Source organism: Lissotriton helveticus, chromosome 4_1 (assembly GCF_964261635.1).
Source record: "Lissotriton helveticus chromosome 4_1, aLisHel1.1, whole genome shotgun sequence".
Classification (NCBI taxonomy): Eukaryota; Metazoa; Chordata; class Amphibia; order Caudata; family Salamandridae; genus Lissotriton; species Lissotriton helveticus.
In genome coordinates, this window is record NC_136063.1 from 346,554,664 (window position 1) to 346,581,669 (window position 27,006).

Genomic DNA, 27,006 nt, shown 5'->3' on the forward strand with positions numbered 1-27,006 from the left:
AGTTACATATTGGCATGAGTTATAGTTTTTTTCAGATAAGAATAACTATATGTACAACAATAACTGCTGAATTGCTATTATTTCATATGCGTTAAAATGTGATCCTATCTGTAATGTCCCTGTAGTCTTTGTTTTTTTCTGCAAATTTGTATTTTTTGTATGTAGTTGCTGATCTGCAGTGGATCTGCGTCCCTAGATATATATGTAGTTTTATTTCTTTAATAACCCTAATACTACTGAACCGATGTAGACCAGATTACAAAAAGGGCTCTTTCTGGACCAAGAGCTAGCTTTCTGCCAGATTTCGTGTAAATCCATTCAGGCGTTTGGCCTGTATCTGTGTCTACAAATTGCAAAATCTGCATAGACATTGCATGGGGAAAATTTTTTGGTGGACCGCCTTTCTCGCTGCCCCCACTTTATGATCACCACAGAACCTTTCATGCATAACTAAGCAAGTTGGGGATTTTTTTGTGGAAACGTTCATGAAGATTCGTCGAGCGGCACCAAAGTTATTAGCAAAACAAAAAACACTTTGTCTATGGGAAAGGTTTGTCCGAAATATAGCTACCTACTGGCTAACGTAAGTAAAAAATACATATATATGTATATATATATATATATATATATATATATTCATATATTTAAATACACTCACACAGGAGTGCAAAAAAGTACCCACACTCCAGGAGATATTCTCACCAAGATTTATTACGGCTGCCACATTTTGACCTGCCCTGTCTTTGTCCAAGCCACAATTCCAAAAATGTAATTTTCCTATTTCCTATACACACAATTTACCTACACAAGTGTACGTAATAAAAAAAGACTTGTGAGAACTTACTCAATCACATAGAAGGAAACAAAATGAAAGTAACAGTTGAAATGAAAATGAAATGGAAAATAAAACGGGTCAAAAACTACCAAGGGCTGCTCAATATGATTCTATTTCTTTCATTTGTGGTTGTTGTGGTTCTAGGGTTCTTCACATAAGGTATATAATGGGGTAGAAGAAAATGCATGTTCCTGAATAATTTGGGTGAGTCTGTTTCAGCTTGTTAGCACTTTAATAAAGAAAACACGTCAGTCCAGTGAATAGAACAAGTATGAACCCCAACATGAGAAGTAGAATTGAGAAAAGATACAGAAAAATCACTGGTAGGTGGAGAAGGAAAAAAAGAGCAGAACAGCAACTAGTACCATTGTAAAGCTTACAAAAGGCTGGTCTCAGACAACAGTGCAGTGATAAAAGAAGGCAGGATAGATGGCTCAACACTGAGTCCCAATTCTAGCTTCCTGAACAGTTTCCCCCGGGCCTGCTGCTGTCCCATTCCCCATTGGGCAAAATAATTCTCCTGAACATCCAATGCCTTATTAGGGACTGCTCTAAACTGACCTTCACTAGGATTTGAAATGTGCACATTTGAAACATATTACTGTTCCCTGACACTGAAGTTGCTAGAAAGTCACAAACAAAAACCCTGTAAAACTCCATTAATCAATAAATAAGAAGATGAAACAAAATCATCAATTTGTCACAGAGCAGTATAAAATGTTTCATTTCATTTACTTTTCAGATTATGTGAAAATCTAAAATATCAATGGTGGCTAATAAAAGAAATGTACAGAAAGAATGAAAGCAAGAGCATATAGAGAAGATATAATGCTTAAGCACACAGTAGAGTGAAGATCCTAACATGAGAGATGAAAAATAATGACAGTAATGACAGAATACCCATGGCTGAATTGCAAAATGGTACTAAAAATATAGGTGTTACCCTGACAAGCATCATAATGTTATCAAGTATGTAAAATATTGATGTCCCAAAAAGCATGGGAATGCACTTCAATTCTGTGCATTAGTCTTCTGCTGAAGGGATCTAATAGTGTGAAAGAAAAGTAAAACTGCATAGAACAACAATCTAAAATATTTTGTCACCGCAGTTTGTTTTGTTACTTATAATGAATGGACTGTATTCTGAAATAAAACTGGATGCGCTTTATCTAGTTAAATTGCTTTACATGCCATCTTTCTTAAGATGTAAGGAGGATATTATTTGTAAATTGTTTACTTTAATTTAAGGATTCAGTGCATAGTGGAATGGTGTGCAACAGCAGTATTGGATTTTGTAGCTGTGATGAGGCAGAGCAGGAGTAACAAAGGTAACCCTGCACTAATTTGCTGGCAGTTAGTTTTTGCCCTCATACTAAAAACCATTATTATGCAGAGGGGAGGTTTTTGGATGCTGATCCTTTCTCAACAAGATGCTACAAGACTATGTAAATTGCATATGAGTCTGAAAGTAAAGATGTAGCACATTTACTTTCACCTCGGATCTCCTTAGATCAGGAGCAGTCACCTTCTTTGACAACTCATAATCTTATTTTCAGCAATTCAACCTGACTTCATACAAACACATCATGCAGACAATCCATGAAGAACTATCAACTGCTGCTTGACTGTCAACCCGTGGAACTGCATCTGATGGAGGAAGCTACCTAACTCTGGGATAGTGGGCAGCATGGGCTTTTTTACACTATTTTCAGATGAAGCTGCACCTCGAGACAATCCAGGGTGCAATATGTGTAATTAAATGTAGCAACAACAGTAGTTAAATTAATAAACAATATGCATATTAATTCAAATTTTTTAACACAGTTCTATCACTTTTTCAGCAAGAGTAACTCTTTATTCAGTATATTATCCTTTGTCGTATATATTCGTATGAGTCTTATCAAAAAGTTTGTAATTCAGGTTTGAGTCTTTGACTTAATTGACTATAGCCCCATGCCATCACCCTATGTGGAGATCGTTATTTCTGGTCATTTTGTAGTATACAGGAACCTGAACCATAAGTTACTTCACAGTAATTTATATCTCCTAAAAGAAAAGACACATGCCCTGTCTCAACTATGGGTTTTATGGTACAGTGTAGGTTACTCACTTCCAATGTCAATGTCTCAATGTCTGAGTAATTAAGACATTGCAAATATAAGGTGCACCTTTTCTGCCATTTAGTTTCAGACATCTTAGATTATATTCTTTGGATTATAGAACCTTCATCTAATTTCCAAATATTATGTTAAAATAGATTTTCAAGTTACTGAACTAAATGATGTCCGTTTTGGAAACCCTAGGCTCCTTGATATCTCAGAATAAAAACCTTAATCAAGTTTAGAAAATGTGTTAGAGGAAATGCAGCTGGTGAGAAAGATTCCTTGCTATCTTGAAGTTCCATTACAATCCATTTATGGCCAGCATAAAATCATTTTTCTACACAAGACTGGACAGACATAATTGTTGTTGCTGATATTAAAAAGCAATTAGTTTCATCACATCCGCTGTCTTGCAATTACAAATCACATAGTACAAATGCATATATAAAGGGTAAAATTGAATGTGAATCATATTAGAACACTGAAAAAGATACAAATAAAGTATGTAGGAATGTTAATCCTCGACCACAGTGCTAGTGCTAGAGATTGTGCAGCCCTTGGAGAAAATGCCTAAATATGCCACAATCACACATGGCTTCAAGGACTGTGAACATAAATGAACATAAATATATATATATAAGCTCCAAATCCTGGCTCGGCAGTAATTCGACGGGACCTCCAGGCAAGGACCTCTTATGCGCATCCAAAAGAATAGACAACTTCAATGTTGTTGAATCGCAGTGCTGTCATTTTATTCACACATGAAAAATTATAAGCTCCAAAGCTGTTCAGGCATAGTGCCTGCCATGACACGTTTCGCTCGCCCCACGTGAGCTTGATCACATGATGCGCCACATGACAGAAAACAAATTAAATAGAAAGTGTGCACAAATAATGGTAGAAAGTTGTTTGCCTAGTTTTTGAAAATGGAAAACAGACTGATAATCGAAAGTATCATCATCATACCTATAACTGCATTTATCAGTACAATAAATAGATCAGTTTTTGGAAAACGGTGTAAAAATTCACAACTATTAAACCATGCTCATTTTTAAGCTGAAAGAAAACCGAATATATGTACAAACTATGCTCCTTGCAATACTCAACAATGAGATTAAAGTACGGAAGCTGACATGATTACCTTAAAAAACAACAATAAGTCACACAGTATCAATTCAATTGGTCATTTCATACAGCGTTGCGATAAAGGTGTAAATGCTCTGGACATATCACATTCTATTTGTATATACAACATAATTAGTAATACCTAAAGTAGATACCCAATTCATAATTATTCAAACTAAATCAATTAGCAAAATAAAGTGCTAGTGCTGTATACTGTATCTGAATAGTCCTTCCATTGTATAAAGGTAATGTTAAAGTGCTAGTGCTAATGACATATACTGATTCCTCTGTCTGGCAGAACAACTGATATGAGTAGGAGACGTAAAACATAATTTGGTGCTAATGATCTCTACAACATTTAACAATGCATAGGGCAACTGATACACATTGATACAATGTCATCCTAAATTCGTTAATAATAAAAGTTTAAACGTAAGTCTTAGTTCTCTGTATGTAAAATACAGTCTGTACAATAAAATAAAATAAAGTGCTGTGCTATGTGCAAAAAACATTTAACCCGTGCTGATATACTGTGCAACTTGCGATTTCCATAGCACCATGGACATTGATAACCATCCAAGCCTGGATAGTAATAAGATGCAAGTGCCAATAATATACATATACACAAAGAGACTTGCTATTTACAAACAGAGGACATGATCACATTAGTCATTTTTAAATGCTTAAGGAATCGGAGAGCCATTTCTATGTGTTTACATCATAGGAACTAGCTGATTTATTTGCAACTATGTGAAAACACCTAGAAGAAGTTATGCATGTCCTCGCTGGTGTTAAGACTGTTGGGCATCTTGGTATCTAAAGCCAGAATGAACATGGTTTCAAGTTGGCACAGGTTTTTTTCTCGATTCCCACACTGGCCATAATATATATATTTATTTATTTATTTATTTATACACACACAAACACACATACACACACACAACTCCTACCCACCCCACTGCACCTTTAAAATACAATTGCACCCTTAATTAGGATCTCAAGCAAATGCATATTCCACGTGATGCATGCATATTTCGTATTGCTTTATACATTCATATTTCTTAGCATAGAGAACCACAACTTTCCCCAGACGTGTATGTCTACCTGCCATCCAACAATAAAAGATAAGTTACTTAACCAGTAGATTATTATAAGAATCTAGGTTCTCTTTTCCATTAGTGTACTTTATATTTCAAAGGATACGATGTAAAGCACACATGATTTGCTTTACAAGATCATATTCTTATATTAGGTTTTTAATAGCGCGGAGTAGGTGATACTTTAGTACTTAAGCAATATAAAATCAATAAAATACAAAAAATATTATCACACCTACAAATACAGACAGAACATTGGGCGTCATCCTATATCTCATGTTGGAAATCACTCGTCTGTATCACAAATGAAGAGAATAGAGAGCTTCAAAATTATTTAAAATGAAAACAAATAGCAAATTTAAAACTTGCACTTTTCATTAACACAAGGTAAATAATGTGTTAGACATATTGCAATACTCCCAAAGCACCTTTAACACAACAAAAGAGCCTCCAGAGCCATCTTACAGAATGAGAAGTAGGCATTGTAATTCTTCTCTCCAGGGAGCTACAAGATTGCTGTTCAACCATCAATGTTATATGATTAGGTGTCAATTTCTGACGTCCAGCCAGTCTGACTATCTCCACGAAACTAAAATATATGTTAGTTATCAATGTTATCACTACTATAAAGGTGACTTCAAAATCCAGATTAAGTATTGTTTGGAAACATCCCATCATATGCCTTTTCGACAAATAATACACAGCTGATTCATAACTTAACAGGAAGACGTTGGTGTGCTGCAGTGCCTAGCATACTACCCATCCTGAAAAGACAGTACACATTTGCAAACTGCTCATTAAACTATATCGCCAAAGTTTGTGTTAGAAAAAAGGGTTATCACACGCTCCTTGTTGAAGGGACTACGCTTGTTGACTGTGTTTGTAGACTTTTTTCTAAGAACTCTGAGTTATAAAGACAAGGCCTTGGTTTACATTGTATTTAGTAAATTACTTCACAGTGGGAGTCTCTCAAAGGCCACCTTTCCTTTCCAAAACATTTACATTCAAAGCTGAAGTTCATGTCCTAGTGTTCTGCACTAGCTGTCAAAAAGATTATTGGAGGGCCCTAACCCGTAGAAATGTCATTGATGGCCCCTATTAAAATAGCGATGGGAAATAATTGGGGCTCTCTACTTCTCCTATTATACATTAAGCAACTTTAACTAAATTGTCCAAATAAATCCAACATAAAGGCAGCATTACAAATACAGAAACATGTCATTTGTGCTTGTTGACTTTTGTGTGTCTGTGAGTGTGTGCATTTCTTTTTTTACATGTTAAGAAGTAACTGTTTACAATGTCTAATGATATTTTTTCAGATTTGACATTAGTGTGTCAATATATTCTAGTTAAATATGTTTATGGGACCTATTCTTTAAATGTTGCACACTAAATATTGCTATGTCTATCTTCATGCTAGTATACCTAGTATGGCATAGTTTTAAACTGATCTTGTTTAGTAAAACAAATATTCTAAAATGCAAAAGAAAAAGTTAGCATCCAGTGCCACTATGTGTCCCACAGGTTCCTCCACTATGGCCCAAACTGCCTCAACTGGTGAGTTAGAGGAGCATATTGCGACCACTACCTGTGCGATCACACTTGCTGGCACATCTGCTGATGTTACTGCACCAAGTGTTGTTGCTGTTTCCATCCAAAGACTGTCTGAAGACAACCAAACACAAGTTGTTCATCTTGGAGAATCAGATCTGGAGTCCAACAAATCGAAGGACCTGCTGTCGCTTCCTTCAACACATTTGCAAAGTACCAGAAGATCGCCAGAGCATGATGTACTGGTAGAAACAACAAAAGAACATGCAGGTGTTCCTCATAGAGGTATTGAAAATTATTTTACTTGTGACCATTTTCCAATATAGACAATATCTCACAGTGGAGATCTTGGTCACTCATCATTGTGTCTTTTTTCATGGATAGTTGTAATTGTAGAAAACAGTGAGGTAATGTCCTTCCATCACTGTGTCTCTCCATGGTTAGTCATACTGTAACAGTACACTAATATATGTATTGTGTGAGAATTCACCACAACATTTTGTAAATGGTTGACCTATGAAACACATTTTATACTTTCAACATTTTCAAAGCATAATAGTCATTAGTCATCCCATGTACATTCTAATCTAATATGTTTTGGTCCTGTAGATATTCAGTTATATATATATGTATTTAAAATGTAATGGATAGAAAAGAAATATTTTATTCAAAAGAGTGCTGTACCAGTGTTAGAATTAAGCCTGGGGGGAGTTTGCGGAGTACTGTAACAAAAAAACTCCACCAAGCTATGCAGAGGTGCGCGAGCGACAGAGTGGGTTACCTTGCGCCATTCACACTGATTTTCAGTGCCGAGTCTTTGTCCCGTGCTGTAAGATCAGCACGAATGGCATCTCGCACGGGCAAGAGGGTGCTGCTACTTTCTGCCACTCAAGCGGCAGCTGCCTCAACATGAACGGAAGGTTTCTCAACGTGAGCGGTAGCGTCCATCCGCGACTGCCCATGTTGAGAAATCTTACTGGAAAGTGGTGTAGCTTTGGGTTTTGCTCGCTTGCGCTCTCCAACTTACCGGTTGCAAGCGAGAGTTTTCAGAACTTCACAAACTCCGCAAACAGAGTGGAGTTCACCACCCAGACTTAGTTAGAATCATGTCAGAACCCGTTCAAAGAAAATCTATGTATCAATATAAATAGAAGATATATGCAGAGTCATGTAGCATGATTTCCACAAGTACCTAAATGCATGAGACATCAGATCACACACATTCAATTGTTATGCACTATGGATTACAATGACATGTATTAATATCCACAAGTACCTAAATGCATGAGACATCAGATCACACACATTCAATTGTTATGCACTATGGATTACAATGACATGTATTAATATCCACATCACACCTGACACCTTACAATATTTTGAATTACATTAGCCTAAACTTTTCAAATGCAAATGATGACTTTATATTCAAAGCTGAGGAAAGGAACACATTCTAGCTTAGACATATTTGTTCATAGTTTAAAGATATATTTCTTTTCAACTTCGTATCCATTTGTTTATTGAAGGAAGAAGATCCTCCCAAGTCTGGGAGTCCACATATCACAACGCCCTCAAACTGCTAAGCATTCTGTGGGAGTCTTTGTCACTTGAGTCAAGAGGAGTTAGCAAATAAAATCCACATATCTATATCAATGGTTTTGAATTGCCTGATGAAAACCCACCGCACTCAGAATAGTATGCATGTCTTGCACAGTATAACTTGACATTATTTGACCAACCTCTCAAATACTATCTTCTGTTCTACTAAAGTACTACCACACAACCTAGTCTCAACACACTGCCCTCAAATCCCAAGCACAAGTTCATACTTTAAAACATACTGATGCCTGTGTGTCCTAAAAAGGCACATCCTCATTTCAGGTCACTTGAAGGATTGCACACAAAATATACCTGCTACTGCTCAAAAGTAATTTACTTCCTGTATTTAATTGTGTTCAGGGCTACATATGTGGTTCCTCTGGAATTCATCCTTCACAACTTGTACATATGTCTATACTATTGTCATCTTGTCTTATTCACTGTCATCAAGTTCTACAATATTACATTGTTTCTTTAAACTAAAGCCTCCATGTTCCATTACATTGATGTCCTCAAGGATAGGTTGTATGCAGTATCTCTATCAGTTACTATTGATTACTTATTCATCGATTCAATATTCCCCTCAATTTAGATCACACAGCTCTTTGCTTTATGAAGTTTGTCTTTGAGTATTGAAATGAACATTTTCCTCTTGTCAACACAATTGTACCTATAAAACACCAAGGGCCTGATTTAGATCTCGGCGGAGGGATTAATCTGTCACAACGGTAATAGATATTCTGTCCCCCGAAATATAAATCGAGTATAAACAATGGGATTTATATTTCAGCAGAAATGATATTCGTCACTGTTGAGACGGAGTAACCTGTCGTCCAAGATCTAAATCAGGCCAAAAGTTTGCTCAGTCATTTTCTTTTCTAGCACTCTTATAGGGCTTAGGATGTTTGAATACTTCCCTTTCAGTTCTCCTTGTGCTCTCTTACCAGAGATAATTGCCACTAAGCTTCTGACCCCACCATGACCAAAATCAATGAGCAACAAGATAAATATTCCAAAACGATCCACTTGGTCAGAGACAGCCATCAGATTTTTCCTCTGGGCTTTGTCAGGTTTAGTCTAGTGGGACTATGCGTTTCCCAGTTCTTTCTTAGATCCTGAATATACTTTTTTGCCCTTTCTTCACTACTCCATCGTAACTAGTTTGCAGAAACTGCCCCAGCCCCAATCATGTTCTCCTCTCCCTTCACAAAGTGATTCCTCTACTTTCCCCCACGTTATCACAATTCTGTGCACTGGACTATGGTGAATATCATATTTTACATTATCTTCTGACACACCCCATTTTCTCCTGTGTCTAGACTTGCCCCTCCTTCAAGCGCTAACCTCTTCTTTGCTCAAGTTCACCATTTCTCGACATGCATCATGTTGAGTACATTCACAAGAGGTACAGGGTGCCCTCACATACTTACTAGTACTTGCTAGATGTCCACCACCAGACTTTTCCAACCAAGAGTTATTATTATGATTTATCTGCTGGAAAAAACAGGCAAGGAATTGGCAAGGTTCCCCAATAATAAGTAGTAGTGATTTACGCTGGCTAATTACATTTCATTTATTTAACACACATGCATAGATTATTTAAAACCTCTGAAACGCAGTAGCTGGGAAACAAAACTGCCCTCTCTTTCATGCCAGCTATTCTCCTAAAATGTGCTTTATAATTTCCTTCCTTCTCTGTTTGAAAGAAAATAATGATGTGAAATAATCAATGTAAGGATTCTTTTTAATGAAAAGACAGCCTTTGAACCACTGGCATCAATCAGCCTTGAAGCTTTTCTAAATGTGAGCTACACATTGGCTGGCCATGTAGTCTGCAGACAAGAAACAGAGCCGACAAGGTGGCATGCCAAGTTAATATAAAAACTGGAAACCTGAGCTTCTTAAGTGAACATTTTCTCTGCATCAGGATCCCCCTCTGGGTCCACAAATAATTTGCAGCTGGGAGTGTAAAATGATGATAACACACAATTTGACGGTTCACTGCAATAGACGGATCCTAAGTAAGTCTAGGCGGTGAACTCCGCTCACATAGTTTTCCACACTCCACATTACGCGGAGCTCGCAGAGTTCCGAAAAAGTCTGCTTCGCGTTGCGGAGGGAATTTTTTTCCTCGCTCGCATTCGTCAACGTCAAGTTGGTGAGTGCAAGCGTGGAAAATCAACCTCCTAGCGAGATTTCTCAATGTGGGCGGTCAGCGACTGGTCGCGTATGCTCACAACCACTCAAGTTGAGAAACCGTTTGTTCGCATTGAGAAAGCTGCCACTTGAATAAAAATTCACTCGAGCGGCAGAAAGAAAACAGCACCCGCTTGCACTGTGCAGGGGCCGTTTGCGATGATTGCACAGTGCAGACAAGCAACTGGCACTGAAAATCACAGCGAACAGCATTTATCTAATGTGGAGCTCTGCAGAGATTTTTTTGCACTTCGCGGAGTTCCGCGAACTCTGTAAACTACACCAAGGCTGAATCCTAAGCCAAAATAATAAACCATGAAATACCTATGAAAGTGATACTTTTCTATTCATGTTGGCTAGGTTTCCCCTTATATTCTAGCACTAGTTTGATGTAATACTTGCCTATGCAAATGTGATAAAAAATCGCTTGGGCTTAAAATAAACGAATCCTCTGTGTCTTTGTTGACCAGGGACATTTATAAAAAAAGAAATGCAAAGAAATTTGGAACATTTCAAGTGCAAACTTTATGATATCACTTGTATGTACTCTGTGCAGATTATCCTATATGATTCATTTTGAATTCGTATTGAAGATGTAACAGAAGAATGTTCGGAGTGTTCTTAACAAAAAAACGTGTTTCTTCAATATATTTGTCATGTTGCCATAAAAACTTTATAGTGGTTTTTAATGTACAACATAAACAAAATGCAATACACTAAATATAGCAAAAAGGCACTATCATAGTGGAAGCAAGTAACACACTAGTTATTCAGATTGGTCAATCTGGGCGGTGAACATATCGTTATATTTTACTTTGATGAGACAGATTGTCAATTATGGTTGCTTCTTGCATAATAGTCAAAACATTTGCTTACATGTTTCTGTTGGTATTTATGTATGTGGGTGTGTTTCAAACTATGCCAGACTTTGTTTATGTAAAAGAGAATTAACATACTTGTATCTGTAATGTTTTGCATATTTCACTAGAGTTGCCAATAAAAGAATTGCTCTAATTTTGCAGCCTACATTCTGAATTGCGCACATTGTACATGTTCTCTCGCATGACTCTTAGCAAGGCTGCTAATCATAGATTGGAAATGCACCATACAATTTATGTATTTGATTATAGACAATGTTATAAAGCTAGGACAAGGCCTAGTGTGTTGCACACCGTTACCTAGGAGCAGTTTCATACAAACATTGATTATCAGAATATTAGAATATAACTTTATTTACATAAGACCTAGCAATAGGGATCCTGGGGCATGATAAGTTCTGTGCACACTATGGAATCAGTCTAGAATCTATTACAGTTAGAAGGGGCAATAAAGTGACAGGCTTTTTAAGCTGTAATAATGTTCATAGAACACACCATAGAACCCATTCCAGAGAAGGGTTCTTCAATGTTTTTTAACCCATTATGTGCTGGCATGTCAAGTAGAAGTGTAGTCAGGCTCCAAAGGTGGTGTTGGCAGAGATGACCTGCTTATCAACAATATAGTAAGGGGTTCCCAAAAGCAAAGCTTATTCCTGATGCATGCCAGTTTAAATCTACTCATTGTCTCAGTGGTGAGCCACTTCATACAGAATCAAATGGATAACATTTGGTTAAACTTTCTAACATAAGTGGTCAGCCTGCAGGATGCACAATGTCTCCTTTTAGGGGATCTAGAGCCAGTATGACAATTCCTATTAGGAGTGAATGTACCAGTCTTGAAATAGTTATGCTTAACCTAGTATTACAGCTCTTGGATTTAATGTCATAAATAGTTTGGGCAATATAAGTAACATCTTTAAGGAAAGGAAAATATCAGATACAGTTGGGTGTCATCAGTATGGAGTTTACATGACATGTTAGTGAGTGAAAGTGGAAGCTAGAGGCTGTATGGGGAAACTTAAGGAACCCCTTGTTGGAGACTCAGAGTTGAAGAGGGAAATTCACAATTTATGTATTGACACCAGCTTTCCAAGTATGAGGAGAATCAACTGTGGTCTGCACAATTTAGCTCCGTTATATCTTTGAGAACTGCAATGCTTTGCGAAGAATGTGCCGCCATGCTGTGCTAATAAAGAATTTAGTTGGCGTGAGGTCTAGGTCACATGGTAAATATTTTATGTTGCAATTGTCCTATTTTTGTTCATGAATAGAGGAAGAAAGAATGATATACATTCAAATTTGAGACCAAAATGATTTTCTATTGATGGTTGTAGAATGTACTATAAGGTTTATGATCTAAAGAAGCTTTTCTGCTGTGACAAAGGCATTTGGGATACAATTCCGCAGGCTTAAGTATGGATTGAATCTTGAATTGACTCACATAAAAGCCTTTGCTTTGTTTACTGATATAGACAGGGCAAACAAAGCATTTCAAAAATATGCTGAAAAGGCTCAAGATTCCCACTATATTTAAAGTTATTGTGCTGTATTTGATGTCTTCACAACACTTAAATAAGACATTTATAAAAGATTTTGAATAATCTTATCAGTAAACCTGACAAATAAAGAATTTTCAACAGTAAGAGATACTTCTCTTGTAGCAGATAGATCTGTTTGAGGTCCTAGGTAGCAGGCCACTACCAGTAAAGTTAGCAGTGTGTTACAGCATATCTTGTCCATGAACCCTCCTAATTAGGTAATATCATTTAGTAGCCAGGTATATGAACAATGCCATTGTATGCTGTTGAGTCTGTGCTTTTAAACATCCTGCAAAGGTTTCAGGAAGTATAGTGAAGACAATCCAAATGTCACTTTAGAGAATACAGAGAAGGCTCTTGAGATTTAACTGCTGGAAAATACTGAAAAATAATTGACAAGATTCGCCATTATTAAATTGGTTGCATAAGTCAAAGGTGTGACTTGGTCTTTTGTTATCATTATAATACCTACCTCCTTTTGGTTCATAAAGATTTTACATTAATATTTGGCTGAAGGAATATTCATATTGTTTTTATGTTTAAAAAAAAACCAAATTAAGCAACCCACATGCCATTATGAGCAATGGAAGTATTTCTTTATAAGAGTATAAAGCCCTCGTAAAAGGTAGAATGACAGTTTGTACAAATACCGAACTAAGCATCACAGTCACAGGCATAGAGCAGGAAAAGAACCAATATATAAAGGCAAGAAGGGAGCAGGTACATGTATAAGAAAAGAGATAGGGCCAGGTAGGTAACTTCAATTTACCGACTCATAAATACATTTTACCGATTCGGTATTTATGAATCGGTAAATATGAAGGAGGGAGATGTAGGTAGTTTTTAAATTTGAATTACCAAATCGGTAACATTCGGTATTTACCGATTCGGTAAATACCGAATCGGTATTTCCCATTGATTCCTATGGGCTGTGAAGCCCATAGGAATCAATGGTATGGGCTTTGAAGCCCATAGGAATCAATGGGAAATACCGATTCGGTATTTACCGAATCGGTAAATACCGAATGTTGCAAGGGTGCAGGGGGTGTCACTTTGATGCCCTCTAGCACCCCAAGTAAAGGCATGTGTGACATGTGGCACACATACATGCCCTAAGGGCATGTCTGTGTGTCACATTGCACAGTGTGCATGCACAGATGTGCATGCACACCTGGATTCGGTATTTTACCACACAATAGGATTGTGTGGTAAAATACCGACTCTTAAGGGCCTGTGGCACTCTCAGGAGTGTCACATACATTTGGATTTACCGAATCGGTAAAATTACCGATTCGGTATTTTACAGAATCGGTAAATTTACCGAATCGGTAAATTTACCGATTCTGTAAAATAATGGCCCGTACATCTGAAAACCCAAATACCGGTCGGTAACGGCCAAATTCGGCCGTTACCGACCGGTATTAGGGCTCCTACATCTGGCCCATAGATTGATAGAACGTCAAAAAAAGTATTGGCCAATAAATTACTTCAAAGACAGCAGATTGACCACTAGATAATTATTTTACCAAAGAGAATATCACATGGAATTTGCCTAAAATATGGGTGCATGTTCAATTACCCTATTCAAGAAGAGGCAAGAGTTTTTACATTTGTTTTCAACATTTTCAGGATTATATGGTAGGTGTCAATTAGCAGTAAACTTTCTTGCTGCATATTCTCTTGAGATTCCCACCTAACTCACTGCCAAAAATGTACAGATGTACTAGAAGTGTTGATGCAAAACAAATTAATGATAATTCATTATCACCACAGACCTCCATTCAGTTTTGTCAGGGTCCCCTGCTGGCGATTGTCACCAATGTGTGATTGAACTTTACCTTTGCATTTCACTTTTGGAAGTATGCTACACTCTATTTAAAACAGATCAAATACCCTTGTTTTTGACTAGTGGTTCTTACTTTAATACTGTGAGAAGGAATGAATATGTCTATACTTCCACTATGTGAAACTGAATGTAAAAGATAAATGATAAAATGAATTAATCAGGCACCCAACACTAAATTTGTGGATGCAGAAAATCTAATATCATGGCTGCATTTTTTAAGTCGCATGTTAAAATCAAAAATTGTTAATTTGGGTACCCAACTAAATACAATTCACATGAGAAAACTCCTATCCAAATTGGACCCTTGACTTTTATTTGATAGGAAAATGCGTTTGAGTAGCTATGCATAATGCATACTGTGTACACTACGTTTTCACTGGATATGTCATAGAATACTTCTTTCAGCAGTTATGGAGCAGTAAATGACTAAAGGATATTGTAAACCTAAAGAAGGGAAGTAATGTACAGTCATTCTAACCCCTTGACCGTGGCACAAATTCCGCAGCGTTGCTAGGGAATTAAATAGTGGCCGTGTTTCGGATGTCCCCCGGCTGTCCTCCGCACACGCCCACGGTGACGTCAGACGGCCAGGTGGCGTCCGACGCATGCAACAGGTTAAGGACCTAAATTGAAGACTTTTTATTGCTTAGTATTTATTTTGATCAGTGACAACAATTTCTTTCAGTAAAGGAAAACTACAGTCTTTAGCAGATGTACTCTCTTCAGATTGCTCCACTTTTATACCTCAGCTTGTGTGCATAGAATCCTGCCAGTACACACCAGTTCTGATGGATTCAACTTTCTACTGTAGTCAACAGTATCTGTGGCTCTCACTCCCTCCCTGTCACCGGCAGGATCCGCAACGCACCGGCATTCCTCCCTCCATGGTTGTGTGCTGGATAGAAGCAGGGCTGCAGGGTGGGTGGGAAAGAGGCTCCGGAGAAGGTAAAGAGCAGAGACCGGTCATCCACATTGTACACATAGAGCCTACCCACCTCATAGTCCAGGAAGAGACCCACAGCTCTGGGGAGCGCAGGGCGGTCATGTGGGTGGGCGGGGAGGCGAGAGCATCATATTCACCATTGCTGAGCCACACTGTCCAGTATCCTTCTCCTTCCTGCTCACAGCCACGTCACACACCCCCAGGTACCATTCTGTCTTGTCCCCCACCTCCACCTCCCATTAATTAAATGAAAATAGGTATTTTCACATAGTGTGTCTTGGCGCTAAGAACCACCAAAACCACAGGCAGCAGGAGCTCAAGCCTCGCCCCTAAGATACTTATTGCTGGAACAGCCAAGTTTCTAATTGTCTCCTAAAGATGAGCAAGTCCTGGACCTGTATAAGATGAAGAGGCAGACGATTCCACAGACGGGCCACCAGAATTTGAAAGGAGCAGCCACCTGCCCGGGAGTGGGAAGATTTAAGGATGCCTCCCTGAGTGCAGCCTCTCTCTCCCCAGGACAAAGAGGTATTCAGTAATTCTCTGGGGTGTGTCGGACAGACCATATGCTCTGCCTCCGTCTCTCATTCTCCTTCCGTCCTTGGAGAGGATTAGGCTCAAATGATCAGTGTCCAGATCCCAGGTCACCACAGCTGCAAAGCTGCAGGTCCATCTCCACACCAATGATTCAATTATCTTTATCTGCAGGTCCACTCCTTTCACCTCGTCTGTCTCTTCTTCTTTTACCTTGATACCTTGATGGTATCAGAAGCTGTTTGCTGGGCTTTCATATTTTCATCTCAACACTTTGAGTCGATATCTGCAATCAGGCTCCTGAGGACAGATTGCTGTTCTTCATATTTGGACACTTTCTCCTTGATACTCTGCAGGCTCTTCTTCTCTTCCTTCTCCAGGCTGCTGAAGTGACAAGATTTTTCCATCTCCAAAAGCTTCTGGACCATCTCAAACTTATTATGGATTCGCTCTCTCTTGCTCTTAAACTGCGACTCCAGCTGTTTTCATTTATTTTATCTTTGCAATGCAGTTCAACTATATCCTCCAGCTTTTTCTTCAAACAGTCCAGATAACCTAATTTTGTTCTTGTACTCCTGGGCAGCCTCTCGAATGGGGAGCACCCTGTGGGGCTGGTGATCCCGTGACATGCTGCAGACCACACACAGAGGCTCCTGCTCATCTTCACAGAACAGAACATCTACTTAGACAGGTTTCTCTACACTCAGGACAGTGGAAGTCTGCCTGCAACCCCTCCCAGCACCGATTGATACAGGACAGACAGAAGATGTGTCCACACTCCACAGACAAGGGATCTGTGAAATATTCCAGGCATATGGAGCATGTGGCCTCTTCCTTCAAGCTTAGAAGATGGTTAGATGGAGCCATCTAAAAACAACAGTTGATGGACAGAATGCAGAACAATGTCATACATTCACCCCAGTACAGAGATCTAGGCCTAAATCCATCGTTTTTTTTGCTCACCACACCACCCCAATTCAGACATGGCCATATGCAAATCAGCCTTGACCCTGTGCCTCATGGGAACAGTCCAGCCCGAACTGCCAAGCCATGTCTTCCTTGGACCGGAATCAAGAATCCTCGGACCGGTTTCTGGCTATCAGCCGTCTTCAGCCAGTATAGCTTGACTCCAGTGGTGTGGAGAGCACGGGACTCACGTCTGAGCATACCCGTCCCACTCGGGGTGACAAATGCAAAAACAACAGTTGATGGACAGAATGCAGAACAATGTCATACATTCACCCCAGTACAGAGGTCTGGGCCTAAATCCATCGTTTTTTTGCTCACCACACCACCCCAATTCAGACATAGCCATATGCAAATCAGCCTTGACCCTGTGCCTCATGGGAACAGTCCAGCCCGAACTGCCAAGCCATGTCTTCCTTGGACCGGAATCAAGCATCCTAGGACCGGTTTCTGGCTATCAGCCGTCTTCAGCCAGGATAGCTTGACTCCAGTGGCGTGGAGAGCACGGGACTCACATCTGAGCATACCCGTCCCACTCGGGGTGACAAATGCAAATACAACAGTTGATTGACAGAATGCAGAACAATGTCATACATTCACCCCAGTACAGAGATCTGGGCCTAAATCCATCGTTTGTTTGCTCACCATGCCATTCCAGTTTGAACCTAGCCATATGCAAATCAGTCTTGACCCTGTGCCCCATGGGAACAGTCCAGCCCGAACTGCCAAGCCAGGTCCTCCCTGGACTGGAACCTAGCATCCTAGGACCGGTTTCGGGCTTTCAGCCCTCGTCAGCCAGGATAGCCTGATTCCAGTGGCATGGAGAGCACGGGACTCACATCTGAGCATAGCCGTCCCACTCGGGGTGACAAATGCAAAAACAACAGTTGATGGACAGAATGCAGAACAATGTCATACATTCACCCCAGTACAGAGATCTAGGCCTAAATCCATCCTTTTTCTGCTCACCATGCCATGAAACTGCAACAAAGGGGATAAGGTTGTTCTTACAAAATCAAGGGAATTAACCACTACAGTGCTAGCGGGTTTTCCCGCTGTGCGCTGAAGGTTCATAAATCACACTTTACATGACAAAGCCAGCTCGTCATGAGCGCAGCGCAGGTAACGCCCATGACGAGCTGGCTTTGTCATTAGCGTGGAAGGGGTTAAAGTATACAATCCATTCTATTACAGAGACATTTGTTAACAAATAAATGATGTTATCTTATTAGGTTTCTTACCATATTAGTAGCATACTGCCACATTTTTATGAGATTCACAAATTATTGATTGAATAGTCATGGATATTTAAGGAAATTGTAGATTTCATCACTACTTTGACTCTTTCACACATTTGCTGTTGTTGGCTGCTTATGTAATTAATTGTGCCTAAATATGCATTGGCTCAGGCAATATTTTTTTTTCTTCTTTGGGAACATACTTTGTGTGTGGAAAAATCACTATCGGGATGACTGTGAAAGCTGGTCAGTTTCTGCACTTGTAAAGGCGTGCAGTGCAACAACAGATGAGTGAGTCTGGTGGTGGATATTTTGTTAATGTAAGGCTATCCTATTTCTGGGTCTCAGAACTGATTTAATCAATGAAGCAGTGGCTAATTATATTTTCTTGTGAAATTATGCCTTGCTGTGAAATTGTGTCTGTTAACAATAAAACACTGTTGCCATTGGTGAAACAAACAGGTTACAGGCCATGCCACCTGGACAAAGTGAGCAACTGAAGTGTGCACTTTCTACTTTAACTTTGATCATTGAGACTTGACAATGTACCTTAAAATCACCCGTAGGTACATGTAAGAGAGCACTGACTCAGAGAGAAATGGTGCATGACCGAAAGCTATTTTGAAATATCAGATAAAGGAATATTTAAGACATTTTCTGATATGTATAGATCCTGTCAAGTGGACCCATATTTAAATCAACCTCTGAAACCTAATTAGAACATTATTATATGAAAACATAGCCTCTGGTAAACTGTTCTTCCCAGAGGATCTGCTAAGAGTCAGATTGTGACTCCATGGTCAAATAACCAATACATACTCTGTAAAAAGGAAATAGTATCTGCTGCTTATGTTATTCTTGACTGTTTGCTAAACGGATATCATTATGAGGAACATGGAGATGAGTATATGAGCACTGAAAATGTAAATGGTTGTTAATTTCACAGGAAATTATATATCCAAGTTTTTTATGGAAATGCATTATAAAGCTAGAGACTTCTGCAGCAATATAGTAAAACTAAAAATTAACATAGCTAACATACCTGCGGGTGCTAATCCACACTGAATTAAACTAACGACTGGCGAGTTTTAGGAGATAATGTATTGCGAAGTTAGGAGCATATTATCAAGCCCATTTTCTCCGCTTTAGCGGCCGATTTCAGCTGAAAAGCGGCGAAGTGAACATCTCACTATTTTTAAGGACACGCTAATGCGTGTTTCCTTGATTCGGTAGCCGTTTTCTCTCCATTTGCTGGTCAGCGATTATTAACGCTAATAACATGCAAAATGGGCGTTCCTCACAATGTCGGCATGATTTAAGTGGCAGACAGACCTTCGCACTATTAACAATGTGGCCCCAGCGATGTAAAAAAACGCGCTAACCGCGGTTATCGCATGAAGTTAATGTCTGCTTTTTCTTTTACTTAGATATGCTGATAACGAGAGGTGGATCGCCATATTACAACCACACTCCCCTATCAGCAAGCCTATCCATATTCATCGCTGTATTTTAGGCATTAGTTCTGTTTCTCGCCGTCTATCGCTGGAATTATATCGCCTGTTCACAAAGCGTTGATAATACGCCGCTAACACGGCAATGTAATTCAGCGATAGACGCAATAAACAGAAACGCGCTAAGTGCGCTTAGCGATGTTTATCGCTCTTCCTCGATAATATGCCCCTTAAATCGCCTAGCTGGATATGTACAAAATTGTTCTGTGTTTATGTGGAATTTATGTGATGCACGTAAGATAGAGAAGCAGGGTTTTAACGTTCTTTGATTTAACAGAGATAACACCAAACAGCAAATAGAAAAGAAAACCCACAAAGTTCTGATCATGTGGTTGTGCAAAAGAATATGTAAGCCTCATCATCCACTTTTACACTCGGTTCTTTGTCATACTCATGTGGAAATGTCCACCAAGTAGGTGCATGTTTCTGCAGTAGTAATTGGATTTACTTTTGTAAAAAACTATAAATTGTGACTCAATAAATCAAGATATTGATTGAATGATCACAAATCCAGTTGCTTTAGCTAAATTAGCTTGGTTTGTGAATCAATTGTAAATGCTCCGTTTCATTTATGTTTCTCTAAATTTAAATGTGTTGTTTCACTATGGAAATTGGGTCTATTTATATTTATATATATATATATATATATATTTATTTAATTCCATATGTATTTAATAATCTATTTATGCAACAGTTTTCCATAATAAGTGCCTCCAGTTACTTCAGTTACCTCGCAGTGCTGGAAGTATTGAAAAGAAAGATTGCTTTAGTCTTTCAGGTTGGGCTTTACATTACTTTTGATTAGGAGAGATCTTGTCTGATGTTCTTTTTTTGAGAGCCCTTTCCAGCTTGGAGATCAGTTTTAGGCAATGTAGCCGTTTCTTTTCGAAGTCAAAATTCATATTTGTGATCTATTTCAAGAATTTAATTTAGTAAAGAAAATATTAGTCAATAAACATATGAAGATGAGAAAGATATAGAGCAAGAGCTTTTGTGTCATAGCAATTTAACCACACAAATGTTAAAGTGATTACCGAATGTATCTTGGTGAATACAGCAGCATGTGTTTTCAGAACACACTGCTGCTGCTTTGTTAGGAAATCCCACATTTCAAAGAATAGGGCTGCATCTATAACTTCTTTATTTGCATGGGTTAACACAACAATGTAAAGGTTTTTTTTAAGACTAATGAGAGACGTTCAAAACAAAATTCTTGGACAAAAAATCACTATGCTCTGTCCTTATTACTTTCATTTGAAGATAATGTCTCCATAATCCAAGAACACAGGGAAAAGCATAGAAACATGCCTTTCTGTGACAGGTAAATACTTGTTCTTTGGAAGTAGATGGCATAATAATAGTTTGCTATAAAATCACTGAAATGTGTAATGTAATCATGTGAAGCTGGAGGATATATTAGGAATAGGCAGAGAAGAACATTGATTGGTTATAGTAACATTTTTAAACATTAGAGCAAATGTAACAAAGAAAGGTCGAATCACAGATAATGGAAATACCTTTTTAATAGAAAATGCAAAAACAGTTGTCTTGGAAACAATCGCGACAATCAACTATATCCATGCACAAACTTTGTTTTTTGTTGCAGTTTTATATAGAGCAAACTTGACTCGAAGGTATTGGAGCACTTTACATGAGCATTAATTACATTTCACAAGGACACAATCATTTCATTTTATTTTATCAACATGCACTTAATACAGCAATCAAATATAAAATACCTAAAATTGAGTCTTGCAATTTATAATTTTCAGTTTACATGACAAACAACCAGTAATATATGAATACATCAGTTTACACCAGTGTCTTGCCTGATGCAATGTCTTATTCTAATTGTTTTCATTTAAATGGGTAAGTCTCATCTAGACCAGACCAAATATTTTCATCCCTTTAATATCATTACATTAGACATATGCAACAATTGAGTCAACATCTCAGAATCACCCAGGCAAGGCCTGCACACCCTCCCCTTCACTCAAATGTTGTCCACAACTTCAACACACCTAGATCTGTCATCTTCCTACCAGCTATGGTGCAAGCATGTTTCTCTAGCAAAACATGTTGTTAAACATATTGAGCGATATTGAACTACTTCAGGATTTGTAGAGCGCCCCTGCTTCACCTGTGAGAGTCTTCAGGTGCTGTCAGATAGATCTGCCTGTTCTCCTCTTGGTTGACCATCCATGTCTTGAGGTCCTTCCTGAATTGCTGGAGCAATGGTGAGGCTCTGAGGTGCATTGAGAGGTCTTTCCAGGTCTTGGCCACCAGATGGGAGAAGGAGTGGCCAATGATGTATGTCCAGAGGATGCAACGGGTGCAGCTAGGGTGAGGGATCCAGATCTGAATTTCCTTGTGGGCTTGTGAAAGGTCACTTATTGGTTGAGGTCAGCAATGAGAATAATTTTAAATCTTCAGGTTTCCTTTATCATTTTTTCAGACTAACATTTGTTGGTTTCTGTGTTCATCAATAGCATTTGTAAGTCTAGCACTACAACTGTATTCTAAAGCCAATCTTTCTGCCCATAGCCCCAATTTCCAATCAATCCAATCTATTTTCATTAATTCCAATAAAGTTAGTGGTTTGCTCTCAATACTTCGAAATACATCTAATGCACATAGAGAGGGATTCAATCCAAACACAATTTGTTCAATCTTAATGGCTTTTTATGGAAAGTGAATTTCTCATCGACAACAGTTTTCTCCAAATATTTTTTTTCGATTTGGCCCCAATCCTAAATAGAGCTGTGAACCATATTTCCATTCCACACTGTCTTTTAGCACTTTCTAAGGCAGACATGTGACATATAGGAAATACTTCTTTCATCTTGTGATTTCTGTGGGGATGTCATGTGTGAAGTCTCGAGAAGCGTACAGGGGAATTATAGCTGGATTGGGGAAATGCAGCACTTTGTAGATTTTGGATTGTTACAGGGGATATATGTGGCATTAGCATTGTGTGGTAATAGCCACAGAATGTGTTGGTCTTGCTTCGTAATTGGAAACAGTGTTTTAATATCAAAAGAGATCTTGTAAGGAGGTCAGCTTAGTCTTCATTGTATGCCTGTATAGGTAAAATTTGTAGATGCATCTTTGCAATCGTGACAGATTTAACTGACTTCACAATCGTTCATTCCTTTCAGGGTCTTCAGATCTTTCACCGGTGCATCAGAAGTTGTGTTTATTCTCATTGTCGAATTGTGTGGTAAATGTGTCCACAGATTCCGCCATATAAATGCCAGCATCCACTATACATGGCTTGAAGCCTGTACTCTCCCAGCTGTCTTCCTCGAACAGCACACCATTTACTATCGTACCATCCGGGCCACTGTTATTAACACATGCCTCGCCTCCAAAATCACTAGCATTTCAGCTCTTATCTCACATTTCTCAGCACTTCTTCCTTATGCTGCTGTTTCCCCCAATGAAAAATCTCTGGAAATAATTTTTTCATTTAATTATTAAGAAGATGAACATTTTTCTCAATACGTTACCTGCAATGGCCCTATATTGTAAGTTGTTCACGCTTATTTCAAGCTATATTTAGGGGCCACTTATGGTAAAAAAATATGATTCCATGTAATAAATGGGTATTTCTTTAAATGTACACTCTTTCCGTGGCATTATGTTGCAATAGATGGCACAGATGGTCAGCCTGAGAGTCTGTATGGATTTAGTTTACTGGAGGAGAAAGAGTGTCCATCTGGCAGTCAGTCTAATGGAAATGTTCTGAGTCAGATATAGACGGTGGTGTGAACCTGCTGCAATCCCAGCAGGTGATCTGAACGTCTGAAAACAAAGATCTCTTTGTCGATTCATATTTAAGCAGCTTAATCCCATTTTCTGAATATTCAGATGCAACCCTCCCTAAATTGAATGTCTAAAATGATAAATGTGGGCCATGACAGACATTAATTTTACTGAACTCCTTACTTCTTAATGGCAAATAATTGTTTGACAAACTGTGTCACAAAATATGAGGAAGTGAAATTTGCCACAAGGTAACAACAAAGGTTGTTTCAAATGGTTGAGCTACCAGAACCAGAGGAAATCACAATTGGTAAACATTTGAAATTGCATCATAAAGGAGCCGGTTAATGCTGGCTTGTACTTACGAAATGAAATATTTTAAGCTATCTGCACAAAACCTGATGCACAAAGTAGTTTTTGGATGAGTATATGAATGTAACAGAAGGTTAAAAGGTAGATGACACCAAAAGGCATGTCTTATAGATCTAGCTCCTGTAAAGTCATTGTGGGAAATCACTCAGAAGCTGCTTTTGTGGATCAGACCGATGCGAATAGATTTCACATCTGTGGTTAGTACCTAGACACAGGTAAGTTCTGACACAAAGCTCTGGAAGTCGGCTGCCTCATTAAAAAGTATGGCATATGCATGCACATATTCTACATGGTATCTTGCCTGATGTTCTTAACATACCACTGTATGCACTACATGAAGTATGCATATGCAGAATCAGAAAATGTGTGCATTTTTTACGTCATTTGAATGCCTTTGCTTTACACTTTGAACCAGAGAAAAATACACTGTGCCACAGTTTGTGGACGTGTTCCACTCGGTACATTAGGATAGGCAAGAAAATACGGGAGCAAGATGCAATTTGCCACAAAGCTGTGACTTTGTGGTAATATGCCTGTTTGAGTGTAGGCCATATTTGAATGCCTGGTCAAGGGCAGTAAGCACTCTATAAATGTAATTTCAATATTTGCAGTGTATTTGTCTATACTCTGATTAACAGTACTGATTGAAATAGACAACGCTGATCATAGTACGAACATATGTGTGCTTAGTATGTCGGTAGATTGAAAATTATTCCCATTTTTGACTTGGAAATGTACTTAAGTAACTTACAGTTGTGAGTAGGAGTATCAAGGGAATATCTTAATAGAGCCTTGCAAAATTAGCAAATTAGAGACCTCGGATCATTACCAGTAAGCTTCAATGAATTAAAAAACGTATTAAATGAAACCACTAAATTTGTATCCTGTAATTAAAATAAACACTTTTTCACCAAAAGTTCTCAAGGTTCTTGCTGGATAGAACTGTTGTTAGTGGTTATAGCGTTCAGACTTGTTGCCCCATGAAATAATACAAATCCATTGGATCGATGTAGGGCAGTAAGTGTGGGTATACATTGAGATCGGTTTGAAATACTGAAAGTTCTTCTAAATAGTTGATTTTCTATCAAGCTATTTTATAATTATCTTATGATAACTCTCATAGTACCGTCTTTTTTATTTTATAAGTATTTTTAGCAGTTTTAAAAAAAAATAGAGCCATTGCAAATATTTTAGGAAAGATAACTAGCTATCTGAGGAAAATAGTAACTAACATTCAACCAATTGTTGATGGCCCATGTAGTACAAAAGCTTTTCAAACGTATGCAAAAGATTAAAAGTATTTCCACGATGTCCAATGAACCTTACATTGTTCAGCTTGTCAACAAAACTAGTGACTGAATATTTGCCATTTTTCACAGAGAAAGAGATGTATGTGGGTCAAAGCTGATGTATGCAACTTGTGATTTTAGAAGAAATATGGAGAAAATATCATAGTCATCTGGGTCAATTGATGTACTTAGCACATACATAATCATAGCTGCAACATTTCCAGAAATCCATGCATGATGTGCTACTCTAGTCCACTTTTTTTCTTTGTATCCCTGTACATGTACTCCTATTTTATAATGGATGAAACAAGACTCCACACCTGAATTCACAGAAAAACCTGGACTGAGGTAACACATCATGCATGGACCTGGGAAACTTGGCAGGGCTCCATGAGAAGATGCGCATGTACTTTGATTCAAAAAGTAAAATGTCCTTAATTTGTTTCTGAAAATGGGTACCCGCAGGCTTTTCATCTGTTATTATTATTATTTAATATTTGTAAGGTGCAACAAACCATCTCCAGGGGGATCTCTCGCGCCCAGGAGATAGGCAGTAGATGGTGATATGATTGAACAAAGCTCCTTAAAATAAGAGGTTTTCAGAAGTTTCTTGAAATGTGCCAGATCGGTACATGCCCGGATGTCTTCTGGCCGACCGTTCCAGTATTTCGAGGCTGGGTGGGAGAAGGCGGCACCCCCATTCTTGTCTTTTTTGATTCTTCAGGGATGGGGAAACCTTTGACTGCTGGATTGCAGCTACTGATACACTAACTTATTTAAGCAAAATGTTTGTTTTGGCATGGAAGGATTAGAAGTGTGTACAAAGGCACACAAATAAAGGCAGTGTGCAAAGTAGGTACGTGCTCGGATTTGGTTGAAAATTTGTAGGATTTCATGAGTGTTGCATTACCTACACTGCTCAGTCTGTTGCAGGATCATGTTCTAGAACCTTAGTGTGCATGGCACAGTCTCTCATGGAGTTTTTGGACTGTTTAGTGGATGTTTCACCAGAGACAGTCCCATTGGTAGTGTCTGTAGCGCTGTTGTAGGAGCTCTAGCAGAACATGGATAAAACACTCTACACATGATCAAATTGGGGTGACACTGGCTTTACTGATCACCAAAAGGAACATAGCAAGGGCGTGGGGTTCAGATGTGACCCCCTTGGTGGGAGACTGGAAGAGGGATATGGACTGGTGCATGGTAGCAGAGAAGGCGTTATATACGAATAGAGGATGCCTACGTAAATGGGGGAAGGTCTGGACAAATGGAATGACTATCGAGGCAACCCATGTACACCGCCAGAGCCCCAGGGGAGGGTGGACAAAATGCAGGAGGAACCTGATTAAGGAGGGTGTCAGGAAGGGCAAACTAATTGGTGCCAATGTATGGAGTGTAAAAAATGTAAAACTTGTAATTTGGTACAGTATTGGAATGCTCATATGTGTATCATGCTAACTGCGTGTTGTTGTGGAAATGAAAATTTAAACAAAAATACTCTAAGCACTTTTAGAGAAGTGTCTTACCCTTTGGGTTTGGGCAGGGCCGGACTGGGAACCAAAACCGGCCCGGCAAAGTGCTCGGCTGGACCCCCCTCCCCACTCGGGGGGGTTGGAGGTGC

The 27,006-nt window shown here is 38.7% G+C and overlaps 1 protein-coding gene across 1 annotated transcript in view; it reads left to right on the forward strand.

The window, feature by feature from the left end:
* Positions 1-27,006, forward strand: part of CSMD3 (CUB and Sushi multiple domains 3) — a 3,006,114-nt gene that overhangs the window by 1,118,122 nt on the left and 1,860,986 nt on the right. The window contains exon 7 of the mRNA XM_078686868.1: positions 6,684-6,995. Within this exon, the coding sequence (XP_078542994.1) occupies positions 6,684-6,995 (312 nt within the window). The remainder of the gene's footprint in view (positions 1-6,683; positions 6,996-27,006) is intronic.